Source organism: Anabrus simplex, chromosome 13 (assembly GCF_040414725.1).
Source record: "Anabrus simplex isolate iqAnaSimp1 chromosome 13, ASM4041472v1, whole genome shotgun sequence".
Lineage (NCBI taxonomy): Eukaryota > Metazoa > Arthropoda > Insecta > Orthoptera > Tettigoniidae > Anabrus > Anabrus simplex.
The window spans coordinates 64,403,949-64,423,557 of record NC_090277.1 but is presented as its reverse complement, the minus strand read 5'-3'; the positions used below and the strand labels follow the sequence as shown (position 1 = coordinate 64,423,557).

The following is a 19,609-nucleotide window of genomic DNA, read 5'->3' as shown; positions in this document are numbered from 1 at the left end:
TCACAGCCGCGCGCCACTACGCGCACGGCCAACTCGCCCGGTATTTTATACTACTAACAAAGGACTTGTAATGGAATATATGACAGCATATTATTCTGTTTTGTACCTTCATATTAACAGTGCAATTGTCCCCAGATTTTTTTTTTGCTAGTTGCTTTACGTCGCACTGACACAGATAGGTCTTATGGCGACGATGGGATAGGAAAGGCCTAGGATTTGGAAGGAACCGGCCGTGGCCTTAATTAAGGTACAGCCCCAGCATTTGCCTTGTGTGAAAATGGGAAACCACGGAAAACCACCTTCACGGCTGCCGATAGTGGGATTCGAACCTACTATCTCCCGGATGCAAGCTCACAGCCGCGCGCCACTACGCGCACGGCCAACTCGCCCGGTATTTTATACTACTAACAAAGGACTTGTAATGGAATATATGACAGCATATTATTCTGTTTTGTACCTTCATATTAACAGTGCAATTGTCCCCAGATTTTTTTTTTTTTGCTACGGTAGTTGCTTTACGTCGCACTGACACAGATAGGTCTTATGGCGACGATGGGACAAGAGAGGGCTAGGAGTGGGAAGGAAGCGGCCGTGGCCTTAATTAAGGTACAGCCCCAGCATTTGCCTGGTGTGAAAATGGGGAACCACGGAAAACCATTTTCAGTGTGGTTCGAACCTACTATCTCCCGAATACTGGACATTTACTTCCTTTGCTGTTTCCTTACTTAACCACTTTCGACGCAATTCCGTACTTGAAGGTATTTATGAAATACCACGGCATTCTGGTTTCCCTTTCTTTGATTTGCAGAAAGGCACGCAGCAGTACACCATTTTCACAGAAAACAAGTACAGTACTACCCTATTCCCCGCTATTTCATTCCGACAGGTCTGGAGCCGGTTGGTGCTGCCGCCTGCTGTGGGTATTTGTAAACGGAGTGTTTCATTTAGTGCCATGTTAAAATGTTGTAATGAGCAGGCAGTATAAGCAGCCATCGGATGCAGATCGAGCGGGCAGTGACTTTTGTCGTATCTCACCTTCACCCCCATGGAACTAACTCAACTGTTTTGCTTTTTTTTTTTTCGGGGGGGCCCCCGAAGCCCGCTCCCCCCGCGTGACCAACGACTCAATCTACATGGCCTCCGACATGCTATTATTTCTAAGAAGAAGAAAGAGATAGCAGGGAAGAGTGGGAAGTGATACAAGGAGTATCTGCCGGTTTCCGAGTCAGACTCGCTACCACGGCAAAGTTTGTGTTGGTTGGATAGTGTTAAGGTATGGTATTGAAGGGTCAGGGAAAAACCACATAGGCAGAAAGAAGAAAGAGCCTACATGTAAAACCTGACATCTTGTGATAGCACATGCAAGGATGTGGGCTGGAAAAAGACCAGAGGTTGTGTTAGTTAGGAACAGGTAACATGCACAAAACATAAACCAATTCCTCGCCATTCCATCGCCTGCGGATCAGTCCGTCTGGGCACTGCTGGGACTAGCGCGGTCCTTGCCGGCTGCGGAGCCATGCGTCAAGTACCACTAGGGCCTGTCGCACGACTCCACCTCCTTGGGGTACCTCGTACCCAGTCTCCGATCCCGGAGAATGAGGCCAAGCCCGCCGAGGCGGGGGCCTCCTGTAATGGGGTGGGTCATGGCGCCGGGCCTCCCTCCTCTCTGCCCGCGCCATGGCCCTGTAGACTGGGCAACTGCGGTGGGAGGCCGGGTGGGCCCCCGCGCAATTGGCGCACACCGGCGCCTCCTTAAGTGTTGCGCAGGCCGTGTAGTGGTGATCACCACCACAGCGGTTGCACTTCACTTGGAGTCCACAGCTAACTTGACGGTGGCCCCACCTCAGACAGCGGAAACACTGCAAGAGCTGCTGAGGGGGACGTTTGACTCTCACCTGACTGCCGCTACCCGCTGAGGTCCTCTCCTGATTGGCTCCTCGGTTGACTGCTGTCCTGGGAGCAGTCCTGGGTTGCGGCTTGGCGGTCCTCTCCTGGTGAGCCAGCGACGCCTTCTGCTTCCTGGTGCGGCGTCGTCTTCTTCTTCTTCCCGGGGGTTGCTTCTCGGCGGGGGAAGAGGCCTCGTCCTGGTGGCCCTCCTCCCGGCCTGGTGACCCCAGGGTAGCTGGTGGTTCCGCTGCGTCGCCGTCTTCTTCCTTCTCCTGGCTGGCGGCGGCGGCGTCGGTCGCTGCTAACGCTTGACTGCGTTCCCTGTCCTGTGGGGCGCACATCGAGGTCTGCAGCTCGACAGACGTGCTGTCAGGCTGGGCCTGGACAGCAACCTCAGAACGCCAGGGGGCGTCCTCCTCCACAGAAGTCGCACAGTCGAGACGCCAGGGGGCGTCATGCCCCACCTCCGTGGTGGCGTCGCTGGTCGCCGGCTGGGTGGCCAGGACTAGGTCGGTATTAACCGCCCTATTCCTTAGCCTCCTCGGCGTCTCCCTGGTCTCCGTCGCGGCCCTGACTGCGCCGGTGTTCATCCCTGGCACTCCGTCCCTCCCTGGTAGACGGATGACCTGGAACAGAGAAGAAAGCTCCCTCTCTGCGTCGCGCATCCGCTCCTGGTCGTGATGCCTGATGATGAGGCCTCCTGGTAGGAAGCTCTCGACGGCCATGGTTGTCGAGATGATCCTGCCTCCTCGGCGAGGGCGCCGCATTCTGTCCAGGACGAGGCCCCGTTCAGAAGTTACAGGGCGCCCCGGCCTGTAGTACACGAGCAGCGCTTCGTGCGCCGGGTCGGTGTAGCCTTCGGAGAAGAAGAAGCCGTTAGGGGGGTCACACCCGTCCCTGTAAGGCTCCGTCTCCACCTCGATCTCCGGGTCCTCCTGTGGCAGCTCCGGCTCGGGTGCCGGGGTCTCCGGCACAGGTTCCAGCGTCTGCGGCTCCGTGTTGCTCTCCGGTGTCGGTGTCATGCCGGTGAAGAGATCTCGGAGCAAGTGCCCGATCGCCACCGCCCGTTCCTGGGTCGTCATCGTATCCGCCTGGTTGTCCATCCTGGTCCTCCTGTAACAAACTCTGAAAGAGAAAGAGCGAGCACTGAGAAGTGCTCAGCTCAGACAATGCTCTTTCGAAGATGTACTAACAAGTACAGCTGCCTGACTAGTACTGGGAAAGTACAGAGCGCCTGGCAAGGAGAGAGAGAGCGAGCGGGAGGAACACGTCCTTCCACTACGGCTGTCGAACTCGTCCTTGTGTCTAACTCAACTGACTGACAGCTCGATATATATACCATCCGATCAGCCATCTAGAATGATCGACTTCTGGAAGAGTTCTTACAACACTCTAATGGAACACACTCGAAACATCGATCGACCAGCTAGTCGAATGAGTACTCAACCTTCCTTTCCTATTTAAAAATGTACATGGAAATATCTACAACATTCGTAATGTCTCTACATGTATCTGGATAATGAAACCTTACAGTAAGTTTCCAGAACCTTTCATATATACCAAATATAGTACAATAAGTCTAACATACGAACATTATGGAATTTTCTACCGCTTTCGACTATATGGATTTTGAGGTTAAATTTATACACAATACGTATTTGAGTTTATACAAATCTATACTCCATATTTACAGGGAAATCATATATTAATCATATTTAACATTTAATAAAAGATAATTTAGCCTTATAGAAACTATAATTAAAATATATTAAACATAATATTTGAAGGTTTTATACCAGTTACAGCTTCGTACGTACGACAATTTGTGCATGTTACTTGCACACGTAACTATCTTATCGCAGCTTATGCCTGCCTTTCTCAGGCTATCATGGGCTTTATTACTTGATTCTGGGCTAATCAAACATATTTCTCATCTCATACATATTTCTGCGTAAATTCATGACCAGCTCAATGTCATACACGATTCCGAGTGTATTAAAGAAATATAGATGATCTTATACCGTCACAATAAACACTAATGTCTACACATGCTTCATGCACCTAGCTAGTACTAAACATCTTATCCTGCTTATAAAAAAACTCTAAGACTGTGTAAGTCTTCGGTAGATAAAATTGTAAACCCTATTTTCCATAGATTGAAGAAATTATGTATAACAAGTTACGACCTCGCCGAAAATAAAATCTGAAACCATAGCATGCAAACATTAACTATCTTACACGCGTGAGTCCTGGGGCATAAATTTATATACACGCGCCCTTGGACATCTGTCTTATTTACATGTTGGCAGAAGGCCTACTTTACATTATTAAGATCCTGCCATTAGCCTCTCTGCTGCATGCCGAGAAAACAAAGATTTCTCTGACCTGCATCTGTGATATTATCTGAGCAGTTCCCCTGCGGACCTGGTTATTTTAGCACATCATGCTTCGATGTGGACGGACGACAGCATCCAGGGGTTCGAGACTGGTGACATGTTGATCCTCTTCGACGTTCAGCTGGATCTTGTTCTGATGAGTAGGTCGCCGCCTCCTCGTAGTGGACGGTGCGTTGACAGGATGGAAACCACGCTGCTGGTGGTCCTCGTTCGTCCCTCGCTGCCGTGAAGGATGTTCCGTTGTTCCACTCGAAAATACTGCTACAGCGTGATGACTTGGCGGTACCAGCAAATACAGTAGAGACAATACACGACACTTACGGATTTCGCCTTGCTAAAACGGGAGACAATTCGACGGTGGCGCTCCTAGTGACTTGACCTGAACAAATCGCGCTAAATTCAAATATCAATGGAAATGTATATACGGAAATGGATAAATAAATTACGTCTAGAAAGACAGTGGTATTGAGATATTAACTTCGAAGTTGCTAAAGCAATTCTGGATAAATGAATGAAGAATTATTTAAAAGGTTATTATTCAAAGACTGAAATTAGACATATAAACAAGGTGTGAAATGGACTGCTGTGAAATGGCTTGATCTTTCATTTATACATTACTTTCTTAGCTTTAGCATACCTGCCTGAAATCTTACGGTTGGATTTGTCTTTTTTCCTCATTTAAAAACAATGTATCATCACATTAAGACATTTGTCAATAAAAATATCGGCACATTCCTTTCACATATGATGCAATGAATTAACATTTAATAGCTGGACAATTTTCCTCTTAACATGAAGCCTACTAACAGAAAGAAAATCTATAAAATCCCGGCTTTAATCTGAGAAGAGGGATAAAGGAAAGAAAAGTTTGAAAATGTTGTCGATAGTGATGCTTTGAGGATTATTTAAGTTACGTACAATTAGAGTAAAAATGTAACATACCCTTGGCTGTATAGTCGAGGATTTTTAAAGTCGCTGGCCTGGAAATGATCTGAACAGATCTTATAATTCTTATATAAGCGTACCGTCCCTTCTTTCTTGTACACTTTATCCAAATCGCTTCTGTGACATTTCAAAACCCACAGATCACACCTACAACAACACATCGGTATTGAAGGTTAACTGCTGCACTATACAATAAAATATGCGTATTATATTTTAAGCCCGTTAAAACATGGGTCGAGCAGGTCAGAAGATTATGAAGTACTATAAAAATCTCTGTCACTGGAAGAATATATATGCAAACACAATATTACGTACATGTTCTTGTCACGAGGGAACCTGAAGAACGAGCGCGCATTTTTCTCTACTTCGTAATTATTGCAGCCAAACACAGCACATACCTTTCCCCTCATGTTGAGAGGAGATATCAAGGAATGACACACGCTACTATTTAATTATGGCAACTCACTGAAAACGCATAAATAACACCAAAAACTTCACACAAAAATACACGTGCTCTTATGACAGAATCAGTACCGTTCAGGTCTATCCGCTAGAGTGAGCTCCAATAGCTGTCCCTCGATATCTCGCTCAGTGTCGTGTATTGTCTCTACTGTATTTGGTACCAGGTAAAGTAATCGCCACGTAACGAAATACCCCAGAAAGTAAATATCACCGCCCGATGCTCTTCTTTTCTCTTTTTTGTAATGGCTGATCACTGCTGCCAATCTGCCTGGTTATATATTAAAATAACCAGACATAACCATAACAAACTAACCTCAATGTAAACACCGATAATGCATGTTTCCCTACCCTAGTAAATGATAAAAGTTAAGATGAAATAAATCAAGATGTTCATAATTAAGTCGGTTTCCACGCTCAATGAGAAATTAAGGAAATAAACACCCTTTCTCACTCAAATTAACGTTACATATACCTGTCTTTATTTTGATATACAATAGGCATACTATAACCATATTCTTGAAAAGAGGGGCGTGTTAAACGATGCAATTTGTTTAATAAGTCTTTGCAGTGTGATTTTCGAAAGTTCCAGACATCCAATGACTTCCGTTTCTTTTGCGCGAACATTTCCTTCTCTCTTCAATACCGGTAACCAGTAAGGAGAGAGATTGGGCATATTTTCAGCCTGCAGGCTGGTTATATCTTCACGGTTATCAGGAAACATATAGGAATACTAATGTGCCAAGTTACATGAACGGAAATTAGGTCAGCTTTCAAGCTCACTGCAGAATTGAATATTAGTTCTACTAGCTACTTCTATCGTTTTCACATACACCGAGGTGCCAGTATTTCGTCCCCCAAGAGTTCTTTATGTACCAGTAGATCTAGACATGAGCCTGGCGTATTTGAGCACTTTCAAATACCGCCGAACTCGAATCCGCCAACCTGAGCTAGTCATACATTCTCTCCTTCACTCGCTTAAATTAATTTTAAACATTTCTTGCCTTTATTCTGATGTATGCATTACTATAACTGCATTCTTAAAGGAAGGGGGGAGGGAATATAGATTGTATAATTCATTGAGATTTCTGCAAGTTCAAGGACTTACCACATAAGACATATGTCCTTCCTTTTAATAATAATGCTAACAGCTTTACATCCCACTAAGAACTTTTACGGTTTTCGGCATTTGGCATTTTAAACATATTTTCAACTTACAAGTTGGTGTATCAAGCTTTCAACATTACGGAAACCAATGTACAGGAGCACTATGAGTCAAACAACATTACCAGATTTTTACATATATATTGGCTTAAATCACATGAAGACAGGTTGTGATGCAAGAATTGGATAGGAAAGAAGGCTAGGATTTAAAATGTAAATAAGCGTACAGACACAGCACTAGCCTGAAATGAAAATGACGGGCAAAAAAAAAAAAAAACTTCAGACCTGCCGACTGTGGGGTTTGAATCCATCACCATCTCCTGAAGCCAAGCTCACAGCAATGTGATCAAACTGCACAGCCAGTTCACTCAGTTTCCTATGACGCGTAATAGGCCTATCACATGGGCGACCCACTTATCTGTACATGGATCTTCAATTCTTCAATTATACATGTATGCAAAAACATTATGCACCTTAGCAAGAGGCACTTCCCTAGTTGGTTCTCTGATTGGTGCACGTATAACAAATATGTTTGGGAAGAAATACTTTTATTTTATATTTATTTATATCATAAAGAAGTCATGTTGTCATAGCAAAACGAATCTGCAACGAAGAAATGAATCCAAAGAGATAAGCATTATTTACTGCATTAAATATTAGTTTATTTACATGTTAAGCGATATGTAGTGGTAATAATAATAACAATAACAAACGTGTGCAATAAGGAAAAAGGAAATAAATACAAGTAAGTATAAATTACAACATTTAGAGCCATTCCATGGTCACTGAAGTACAAAGCAGGGGTATGAATAAACAAACATAATAAACATGAAGAGCCTCCGTGGCTCAGACGGCAGCGCGTCGGCCTCTCACCGCTGGATACCGTGGTTCAAATCCCGGTAACTTCATGTGAGATTTGTGCTGGACAAAGCGGAGGCGGGACAGGTTTCTCTCCGGGTACTCCGGTTTTCCCTGTCATCTTTCATTCCAGCAACACTCTCCATTCTCATTTCATAGCATCTATCATTCATTAATAAATCACTTTGGGAGTGGCGACCCCATCGTACTAATAGCCTATATCTGCTTCATTCATTACATCCCTGACCCGGTCAATGACTGGAAAACAGGTTGTAGGTTTACAATAAACATGAATACTAATATTTAAAAAGCAGAAAGCAAAGTCATCTCTGTACAAACCATGAAAGCCGTTGGAAGGGTGGAAGGTGAAGGCTTCCACTATCCATGACGTTGGCACTTGGTGGGGTGGGGTGGGGTGGAGTGGTTAGCTCTACGCATGACCGCCTTTGCCCCCAATAGTTAACCTGGTACTCATTTATCATACGCAAAACATTCCTTCCAAATTACGTTAAACCCCTGTCACTCATTATTATTATTATTATTATTATTATTATTATTATTATTAATATTATTAATAATAAATTATTAATAAATTGCAAATGGGAAATATCCCGGTGACAACGGTAACTTACAGTAATGTGATAATAAAGTTAACATAATTACCCAACTACAACAAACAAACAAACAAACAAACAAACAAACAAACAAACAAACAAACAAACAAACAAACAAACAAACAACAAGAGTACAAGAAGCAGATATATGGAAGGAAAATATAACAAGAATTACTGCTAGTTTAATATTCTAAATCGAGCAACATCATGTACAAATTCACACACAACTTAAGTATTTACAGTGCTTAACAATATGGCTTACAATATTATAGGTTGACCTTACTACTAGCTTAACATTATAAGTGATAATAAAGTGAAGTTAAACCGTAATTACCCTACAACAACAACATTACAACAAGCAAGAAATACTACTAATTTAACTTTCTAAATCCAGTGTCATTATATACATATTCACACACAACTTAAGTACGGTATTTCCAGTACTTAACACTACAAATTACAATACTATAGATTGAACTTACTACTAGCTTAACACTACAAGTGATAATAAAGTTAAATCATACTACCCAACAACTACAACAACTCAAGTACAAAAAGGAATTCCATGGAAAAAATATTACAAGAAATACCACTAGTCATACCAGCATCATGTACAGTTTCATACACAATTTAATTATTTCCAATACTTGCCACTATGGCTTACAAAACTATAGATTGAGCTTACTACTAGCTTAACGTTACAAGTGATAACAAAATAAAGTTAAAACATTGTTAATTAACCAAGAACAACAACAATTAGAAAAACATGAGTACAGCAAGCACTTCCCTGGAAAGAGAATACCACAAGAAAAAGCCTCCCAGTTTCACAATCGAAACCAAGCAGAAAATCACAAATTCAGTGCCCGTAATTTACAACTTTTACTTTTCATTTTACACAAATGGTCTTCTTAAATGACTTGATACCAGAAGGGAATCTATCAAAGACTGCCGCAGGTAATTTATTCCAATCCCTTATGGTCCTGTTGACGAAGGAAAACTTGCCCACATCCGTATGCTGGTTTCTGGCCCTAATTTTATTCTTATGATAATTTCTCGATAAGTATGAGGGAGGTTCTAACCTATTCCTAATACAACTCCAAGCAGCCCTTCCCGTATAGCTCTTATAAAGACCACACAGGCGAGCTCTAGTTCTTCTAGATTCAAGACTTTCCCAATTAATGTTATTCCTTCTATTCCCAGTTACGAAACGCATCGCTCTTCTTTGAACTTTCTCTAGGGAATTTATTAAACCCATCCTGTACGCATCCCAACATGCAGATCCATATTCGAGAATGGGTCTTACAAAGTATTTATAAGGTTTATTTAAACCTACTAGGGTGGTGAACACATAAATAAGAATTCCAATGAAAGTATTTTCCTTCTGGACCTTCATGCCAGACAGATGTTTTTTTTAAACAAATTTTTTTTCACTATAATATGATTTATCTATAGAGCGAAACCCCTATGCAGTGTGCGTCTCATAGCAATCGAGATGGAATTGGTAATGTACTATGTATCTGTAGAGCCTATATATGACTTTTTACAATTACCTCTAAAGTGAATTTCAGCTGTGTGACAACGCTAAAAAGACTGCGGACTTCGAGATTGGGATTCCTGAAGAGGGTTTTCTACACTTTCCCATTTTCACACATTGATTCAAGAGTCTGTATTGGCTTGTGACAAAACCACTGTATTCTTCCGAAAACCACTAATAGGGACAGGTTTGGTTGTGATCCACCGAAAACAAATTATAATGACCGGTTAGGTAGTGATCCATCGAAAACCACTGATTGTCGCAGGGTTAGGTTAGGTTCGACAGGATTTGTAATTGAGCGACTGTTGTCATTGAAAGCACTGTCGTCACGACTGAAGGCAATAAACATAAAACTGAATCCATTGGTCTACAAAGTTTTCATTCAGTAGATACGCTAGGAACTGGCGAACCAAAACCGTACATACAAAGTTTACAGGAATCAACAAAACAGGATATTAATTCGTGGTACTCACTGTTCTTTAAAGAGAAGAAATATCCAGTCAACAATAGCTGCAGTGAACATGCTTTTTCACTATTATTGTCTGGCCCCATGGCTAAATGGTTAGCGTGCTGGCCTTTGGTCACAGGGTGTGGGTTTGATTCTCGACAGGGTGGGGAATTTGAACCACCGTTGGTTAATTTCTCTGGCACGGGGGCTGGGTGTATGTCGCCTTCATCAACATTTCACTATTATTGTGTAAAATAGAAACTTACTAGTTTTGACAAGTACAGTATGTTCAACAGTGACTCCTGAATGATGACGGGCAGGATGTCCAACCTCACTAATCTATGTTCCAGACTATTTCTACTTAAAAAATTGTATTTGTCCTCTAATGTGATTTTGCAATTTTTGTTGAATATTTATGTGGCTGAAATGAAGGTGGATAAGCTACATGGTCTCCTTTATATAGGAAGAATGTATCGTGGATATTAAACTCAATTTCGGTTTCATGTACATTACAGTTTCTCTAAGATACCGGTATATTGATAGTAATTCAGTCATGTACGACGACGATGTATTTCATGGTAAAGACAGCTGCCTCTGTGGATCAGTGGTAGAGTGACGGCCTCTGAATCCCAAGATAGCGGGCTCAAACCCGGCAGAGGTAGTCGGATTTTTGAAGGGCAGAAAAAAGTCCATTCGACACTTCATGTCGTACGATGTCGGCATGTAGCCTACAAGATCTCTGGTGACACATTTGGTGTTTACCCGACAAAATTAATTTAATCTCAGCCACAGACGTCCAAGAGAGTTTCGGTTTACTCGGTCTGCCATCTAGTGGGCCTAGAGTATAACGGAACGTCAAAATTGACGAGCAGACAGCCAGATGGCGTCAACTTGAAATGTCTGCACACGGTAGCTGAGGCCATACGATTATTATTATTATTATTATTATTATTATTATTATTATTATTATTATTATTATGGTAAAGACGAATTACTTTGCAATGCTATCTATCTTAATGGTAATGTACTATGTACCTGTACTAGTGTAGGCTACTGAGTGCATGATTCGAAGCAGTGTATCGATTCATTCAAGTGTCCGAGTGAATCGATTCACAGGAACGGCAAGCTCACGGCACACAAATCGTGCACAATTACGGCTCAGTGAGCCACACGACACACACGGCTCCTTATCGGCACACTGGACACTGGCGGGGAGCCGAGCTTTCGCTGCAGCGAGACACAGTGAATCATGGCACACTGAAAGAATCGTACGCAGTCACGGATCAGTGAGACACAACACACACACGGTTCATTATCGGTACACTGGACATTGGTGGGGAGCCGAACTTCCTCTGAAGCAATACATACAGAGTCATGGTACACTGAAAAAATCGTATGCTATAATGGACTCTCGAGCTCAGCTCATTTGAAAATAATACCTACTCGCATTCACTGTCCTCTTCTTACAGGGAGTTTTAAACAATACATGGATTTATTTGCAGTGTTAAAAAGATAGAACACAATTCCAATGTTCCTAGGTTGTAAGTAGGTAGGCAATTAGGTTATTCTAATTACTGTATTAGTTTAATCAATCAGTATCTTTATAACTAGTTGACGTTCGACAATTACTTAAACTCAGCTCTCTAGCCTCCACGCCTGGCTGAGTGGATCAGACGGTCGAGGCGCTGGCCTTCTGAACCCAACTTGGCAGGGTCGAGCTCAGTGCAGTGGTATTTGAAGGTGCTCAGCCTCGTGTCAGTAGATTTACTGGCACATAAAAGAGCTCCTGCAGGACTAAATTCCAGCACCTCGACGTCTCAAAAAAACCTAAAAGTTGATAGTGGGACATAAAGCCAATAACATTATTATTTAGCCTACCCTATGACTATGAGTCATGCTCATGACCACTCGAAATTGTCTGTTTTATATTTGGAAGAACCACTCGGTATTCTCTTAGTTTGTATGTCGCATTATTGCACAATACTTCAATAATCGAATCACGAGGTTACCGGTGTACGTGGACAGTGAGTATGTAAGTAGACTGATGCAATAGCTTAAATAAATGATGTTTAATCAGAAAACCAGTGGGCTACTGTACATCTCCTGTAGCCTATACAAAATATGACGATTTTAAAAAAGCCTCTGCTGATAGAAAAAGACATTTTCAAAGATGACCGAGTTAGCTGGCCGTGCGTTTAGGGTCGCGTAGCTATGAGCTTGCATTCGGGGAATGGTGGGTTCAAATCCTACCGTCGGCAGCCGTTAAAATGGTTTTCGGTGGTTTCCCATTTTCACACCAGACACATGCTTGTGCTGTACCTTAATTAAGACCACGGCAGCTTCCTTCCCACTTCTAGCCCTTTCCTATCTCTTCTATCCTCTTTGGCGCCATAAGACCTATCTGTGTTGGTGTGACGGAAAGCAAATTGATTTATATTTAATATGTGGGCTTCTTATTGTGGACACAGGTATTTTTATATGTAATTCTCTCTATATATATACAGTATATGTGAGTTGTGACTTTCAGAGAACTGTGGAAAACCATTAGATAGTGAATAAAATTTGAGTTATGTCAGTATTTTAACAGGCGTACAATGTTTACATCGTGTATTGGTGACAGAGTGCTGTCTCTCTCTCTCTCTCTCTCTCCCCTCGCCCGCTCCTCCTCACATTGCGCCACAGCAGTTCTAGATAATTTCACTCCGATTGGACACTGATCCCCACCTGCACATCTGTACCGCCCTGTAACTTGTAGATACACAATTCCCACAATTTTGAAATGTAACTTCGTTATATCTGAAAGGACGGGGCAATCAGAAATGCATTATTTCCCAGCAAAGTTATAACATTCTTAATCTCATGGAATGGCTCTTACAATGGTACAGCTAACTCCTCGGCTTCTCTTCTTTCTTTTTCTTCTTCTTCTTCTTCATCTTCTTCTTCATCTTCCTCCTCTGATTCACTGCTTCCATGATGAATGACTAGTTCCTCCACTTCAGGAAGACCTCTCGCCTCATTATTGTAGAACTCGACAATCTTCTTCTCAGTGTGTTTCACTTCATTTCTCCACATCTCTGCTGTCACCTATAAGATATATTGAAGTATCACAACCTGACAAGTATATTATAAACTCCACTTGCCTATATCCAATAAATAACATTTCCACTTGGCCTACCTGATCAAGAGATTCTTTCCACACAGCTATAGCTCTGTCCAATCCGTGACCAGGTCTTGAAGCCACTGTTTTTTTATAATACTGTTTTGCCACAGACCATACAAATTCGATGGCATTGAAAAATGAGTGGTATGGAGGAAGTCGTAAGACAGTATGGCCTTCACTGTGCAGCATCTCGTCAACAATGTACCTGGTTTTAAAGAAACAGAGAAATATTGTTATGCATACATGAAAGTCAAATACGTGAGTGTAAACAACATTATCTAAACTTATGTTTACGTGCTTCTGTACCTCTTTGAGTGACTTCGATTCATATTACACAACCTTTGCAGCTCATCTTTTGTAGCATTTTCTGGCGGAGAAACTCCATTCTGCCTTAACCATGACTGTAAATTAAAGGAAAAATAAAAATTAATTTCTGTAACATCATTCAACATCATTCAGTAGAAGGAAATATTCAATGAAGTATAATTACCACTAATTGATCCTTCTTCCATTTTGTTGTTGGTTGATGCTCAGCAAGCTTACAGTGATATGGTGCATTATCCATTACAATAACACAGGGTCCTATATTTCTTAATCCTACGATTAATTGCGTTTTCACCCACATTTGAAATTTCTCGCTGTTCATAGCACCATGGTAATCCTGATTTCTCTTCAAGTTTGTAGCAAATATCAAATCAGCACCTGTAAGAATTTTAAGTTTTAGTATGAAGTTATTTCTTCTAAAAAAAATTATTCCCTAAAAATGTGAGATAGGCCTATTAACCTTTTCGCTGCTAATATTGTGAGCGACTATCCGAACCCTCGGCGCTGAATTATTTTTTAAAAATAAAATGCCTCACAATACATGAAAAATATGAAAATTGTGCAAGATATTTCACATGAACTGGCAAATAATTCCAGAACAGATTTCATTTTTACTTTTCTTTTACAAAAATTAACAACACAAAAAATCAGGGTTGTCCATGTGAGCCAAAAATACACTTTCCTATAAAAAATTCTATATTCCATTTGCACAAGCGCTAAATTCTCACCAAATTAGACAACACTCTTTCAACAGTTACGAATGTGAGACATTTTAGCTATTTTTTCAAATCAGGGTTGTCCATAATAGTCAAAGTACTCACTGGTCATCGCCTTGAATAGATCGGTTATGACTAATTATTTCATAATAAAAAGTAATCAAGGAACATTTCACTATTACAGTAATGTAACAAAAATTCAATTTAAGCCAGGGTTGGCCAAAATAAGAAATGTAGTGAAAACACCAAGTTCTAAAATATCAACTCACCTAATTTACACCAAATTGTTTCATAATTTACAACAGACACTCCAATGTACCGTCTTCAAAACTTCACTAATGTGTGGTATATTTCGAAGCAGGGGTGAACACAGAGGGCCACGTCACATTTGATGCACATGTACCGGGTTTCTCGCCTCTTCTTTTCCCCAGTTGTTGTGTTGGAGCAGACATGGCCGCATCTTGTAGGGAATTTCTTCTTTGGAGTAGGCTGTACAGGGGATGGGAAATGTCTCTCCGTTAGTCTGAGTGGTTGGTCACCAGATGTAGGACGTCCTCTTTTACTGGTTTGTCTAGATACATGGTACTTCTGGATGAGTTCCCTTATAAGCTGTAGTTGGAAATCTGCTAGTGATATGTTCTGTCCTGTTTTGACATTGAAGAGGGCATGAGAATTTAGAACAGTGATGTCCAGCTGGTGGAAAAAGAACTTTCGGTACCATTTCATTGACTTCCGCACACATTCTATAGAACTGATCATCATGTCTGACCTGTCAACAGGACCCATATACTTATTATACTCAACAACGCAATGGGGTTTCTCTACAGGCAGTCTTGTCTGTCTGTCCGTCTTCCCTGTAGGTATCATTTTGTCTGTATGTCGCGTGGTCAGCATACAAACTTCCCTACGATCGAACCACCTGATGGCAATCATGTTATCTGTCGCTTTTGATTCAGTTTGTCCTTTCTTCAATTTTGTAGTAAATTTCGGCATACCCCTCCTGTTTCTCCTGACGGTACCACATGTGTTGGTTTTGTTTTTGTGTAGGTGATCGTACAGTTGTGGACCTGAATACCAGTTATCTATCCACAGCGTATGTCCTTTCTGCAAGTACCTTTCAATTAGCGTCAAGACAACTGCACCTGATACCCCAAATTCACGTTCAGGAATTATTTCAGTAGTTGACCCTGTGTAAACAATAAAATCCAACACGTAACCGGTCTCACAATCGCAGATAACAAATGTCTTTATTCCAAATCTGTGTCTCTTAGATGGGATAAACTGAATGAATGAAAGCCTGCCTTTGAAAAGCGTCAAACTTTCATCAATGCAAATGTTTTCAAACGGGGTGAACGTGTCTCTGAACTTGTTTCTGAGATGGTCAATTACAGGTTTTATTTTATACAGCCGGTCACCTTCAGGCTGACTGTTGTTGTCATTGAAATGTAACAACCGCAATAATAAGAGATACCTGTCTCTAGACATGAAATCCGAGAACTGCGGTGTCATTATTAGAGGATCAGTTGACCAGTATTCAAGAATTGTAAGTTTCTTCATTCTTGCCATAAGCATTGTCACGGCGAAAAAGACGTACAGTTCTTCAGGTGTGGTTTCCCTCCATTTCTGTAGCCTTGAACTTGGAGACGGTGGAATTGTTTGCGTAACAAATACAAAGTACTTGTTTGTTTCTACTGCTATATGCTCCATGATTTCTCGTGAAAAGAAGCACTGAAATACATCTAAAACCGCTGGTTCATCATGAATCACACCGAATGGTATACCCGATGAACTGTCATCAAAAGTGTGTATTACAGGACTAAACATATTACCCATGCGCCATTGAAATAAATCAGGTTCGGAACGAATTCTTTTCCTGGTTTGTGGAGCTGGTACTTGAGGCTCAACACTATCACTGTCATCACTGTCACTAGAACTGTAATCACTACCCAAATCACTGATATCTGAGTACTCATCTTCCGATTCAAGGGTATTCACAGCTTCTATAAGTTCGAACTCGGAAAGAACGCGCCGTCCGCTACTTGAAGCCATTTTTGCAAACCCTGGATACAGGTGCTTTGCGGGACTGCCAACCTAGGTTGCGCGCTGAGCTGAGTGCATTATTTCAGATATTTGACCGTAGATAGCGTTAAAATGCAGTCTCCGTTTTGACTGATGGCCCATTATACTGCTAAAAGATCTAGCTTGCTGCCTCTCAAGTTTGAAAAACAAAGTAAACTCCAAAGGTATATATTTCCTGTTCAGAACTTTAGCTAAAGTTACCGACGAGATATCACGGGCGCAGCAAGGACGTGATGCATTACCGCGCCCGAGATATCTCGGGCGTAGCAGTGTAAAGGTTAATTGATAAAAAATGTGATTTCTGTTGAATGATGCAAAAAGCTGTCTGATTTTAAGTGAAACCAACTACTATGTAGCAAAGTCACCTGATGATGAAGTCAATGAATTACTACTTACACTACTTTATCGTAACATCTCTCATGAATGTATCTCCATTAGTAGGCCTATATCTGGATTAGAAGTCCACGATCACTTGCATTAAAGATATAAGTATAAACACCCATTTCAATACCTTAGAACAAATGTAATTGCTGCGAACACTGAACCTATATCAGGCAGTAAGAAATAAGAAGCTTGGAAGGTGTTTAACAGTCAGGTATCAAGCACTGATTCAGGTGGAGATTGTCGAATGCAGAATAAACATAATAAATAGGCCTACAATACAAGTAATTTACTGATGCAAATATCCAGTAATATTATATGAAAATACACTGAGTAAGTTTTGATTGAAGTACCTCTCTAAGGTTAATCATTGGCCTAAAGTGAATACCTGCAAGTCTTTTTATTAACCAAGGGATCCCTTAACAGTGGAGAAGTCAAAATCAAAAACCACGTACAGAGCTCAATGAGCGGTAGGTTGTAATGCCACTTCCGATCTAGTGCCAGTCAATTTCAATCAATCAGTCACCACTGATCTGCACTTAGGACAGTCGCCCAGGTGGAAGATGTAGTTTCAGGGATAGGCCTAGTATTTTCTTCAATAATTGCGAAGAATTTGGAAATTTATTGAACATCTCCCTTGGTAAATTACTCCAATCCCTAACTCCCTTCTTAAAAAAACAAATATTTGCCCCACTTTTCATCCTCAACTTTATCACTGTACTGTGATCTTACCTACTTTTAAAATACCACTGAAACGTATTCGTCTACCAATGTCATTCCACACCACCTATCCACCGACAGCTCGGAACATACCACTTAGTCCAGCAACTCGTCTCCTTTCACCCAAGTCTTCCCAGCCCAAACCCGACAAAATTTTTGTAACGCTACTCTTTTGTCAGAAATCACCCACAACAAATCATGCTTCTGTCTTTTGAACTTTTCCAGTTCCCAAATCAAGTAATCCTAGTGAGGGTCTCATACACACTGTACTTAAGTTGGGGTCTTATCAGAGACTTATGTGTCGCCCCCCCCCCTACATCCGTACTACAAACCCTAAATACCCTCATAACTATGTAAAGAGAGATCACCTCACTATAATAAAATGAAGTAAAATAAAGTAAGAACATACCAGGTACAAAGCCATCTTTCGTTCCAGCATGAACAATAACCAGTCTTCCTCCCTCAGACACAGGTCGACGAATTACTCCTTGAACATCATGTCCAGATTTGTGTGGTTTCTTCCAGGAGTATGTGGGTGACCCTGAAAGAGAAATGCACAATTGAAACCAAAAACTCCTGATGAAGATAAATTATTCCAAGATTTTTTATATAAAATGTAATATATAACATATATATTCACCATTCATAAAAATCCAAGTCTCATCCAAGAAAACAACAGGTTTTGGTTTCTCACTGTCCTTATTACGCATGTATTCCCTCAGAAAACAGGATCTCTTAAAACAAATGTCTTCATTTTCTCTAACATACGCATAGGGATCACCTTTACTCCACACAAACCCCATGGCCTTCAAAATTCTTCTTAATGATGTTTCGGAGCCTTTGTACAAATAAGTGTCATAATTTGCTTTCATGTGGTCGAAAACCTTTCTTACAGTTACGACTTCTCCTGTGGGAAGAAAAAAGAGAGTTACAAGGGACTCAAAAGAGCTGCATGACAATACATGCACAAAACATTTCTGGGAGCTTATCTGACCTGCGTGCCAATTTCTATAAATAATGTTGCAATAGATTCCTTATGAAGTCACCTTACCTTTATGTAATTTATCATAAATAAACCTTGCTATCGCTTCCTTAGAAAAACTGTCTATGCCGGTCACTGGATGTTCACGCTTCCGGCGTTTACCTGGTGTAGAAAATTCAACTCCCTTCTTGAAATTTCCTATTACTTTTCGGACTAAACCGAAACTACACTGTAAGAATACACACACAGACATATGCTACATGCACATATACCGTAAGTCAACAGGAATACACAAAGGTTAAGTCTACAAACCGTATCGAAGTCGACACAAGATATGGTACCAAAGAGAATAAGTAAGAGTCGACACTCAACGTTATTTTTAACTTCTGTACACAGCGGCTGCCGCAAAGACTACCGGGAATTGCATGTTAGCGCTCGTAGTAGTCGTAGGGAAAACTAAAATTACCGGGCGGGCGATTTAAATCGTTTAGCACGGGTCGCGTCGGGTACCCAGGTTCTCACCCCCCCCCCCTCCTCTTAAATATATTCATTTCTTTTCTTTCATATCTTTCTTTTTCTCTCTCTTACCTTTTTTTTGGAATACTTCATTCTGAACAATGATACACCTAAAGGTTGGCCTGTGCTTTATTATTATTATTATTATTATTATTATTTCTATTTTTCTTTTTTTTCTTGCTGGAGAAAAGCTTACCAGCCTGTGCTGCTTATTATAATTTTATTTTTACTAATTAACAAAGCCATGCAGGAAGGGATTAACTGGACTGACCTGTGCTGCTTTTTTCTGCTGAGGAAAAAAGAAGCTAACTTGCAAAGGGAGGGAGGGAGGAAGTGACCAGAAGGTGAGTGGGATTGGCAATAATTATCTCTGATTATGAACTACGGCAGAAATAGACACTAACATCACCTCGTACCTCGGTCCCC

General features: G+C 41.3%; 1 protein-coding gene and 1 long non-coding RNA gene across 2 annotated transcripts in view; one reads left to right on the top strand and one right to left on the bottom strand.

The window, feature by feature from the left end:
• The first annotated feature begins 3,198 nt into the window (after positions 1 to 3,198).
• The window catches only part of LOC137502926 (uncharacterized), a 49,126-nt gene continuing 32,715 nt past the window's right edge, over positions 3,199 to 19,609 (top strand). The window contains exon 1 of the long non-coding RNA XR_011018928.1: positions 3,199 to 3,419. This is a non-coding gene — a long non-coding RNA (uncharacterized lncRNA). The remainder of the gene's footprint in view (positions 3,420 to 19,609) is intronic.
• LOC137502918 (uncharacterized) lies at positions 13,012 to 18,450 on the bottom strand. Its single transcript, XM_068230118.1, has 6 exons — positions 18,326 to 18,450; positions 18,095 to 18,226; positions 13,956 to 14,167; positions 13,772 to 13,866; positions 13,481 to 13,670; positions 13,012 to 13,389 (listed from the first exon to the last, which is right to left on the bottom strand). The coding sequence occupies exons 1-6, from the start codon at positions 18,393 to 18,395 to the stop codon at positions 13,177 to 13,179; spliced, it is 912 nt and encodes a 303-aa protein (XP_068086219.1). The 5' UTR covers positions 18,396 to 18,450; the 3' UTR covers positions 13,012 to 13,176.

Coding starts and splice junctions, on each gene's coding strand:
- LOC137502918 (XM_068230118.1), bottom strand. CDS start 18,395: ATGCGTAATAAGGACAGTGAGAAACCAAAACCTGTTGTTTTCTTGGAT. Junction 18,227..18,325: donor GACTTGGATTTTTATGAATG/GTGAATATATAT, acceptor TTTCTCTTTCAG/GGTCACCCACATACTCCTGG. Junction 13,671..13,771: donor AATCGAAGTCACTCAAAGAG/GTACAGAAGCAC, acceptor CTTTAAAACCAG/GTACATTGTTGACGAGATGC.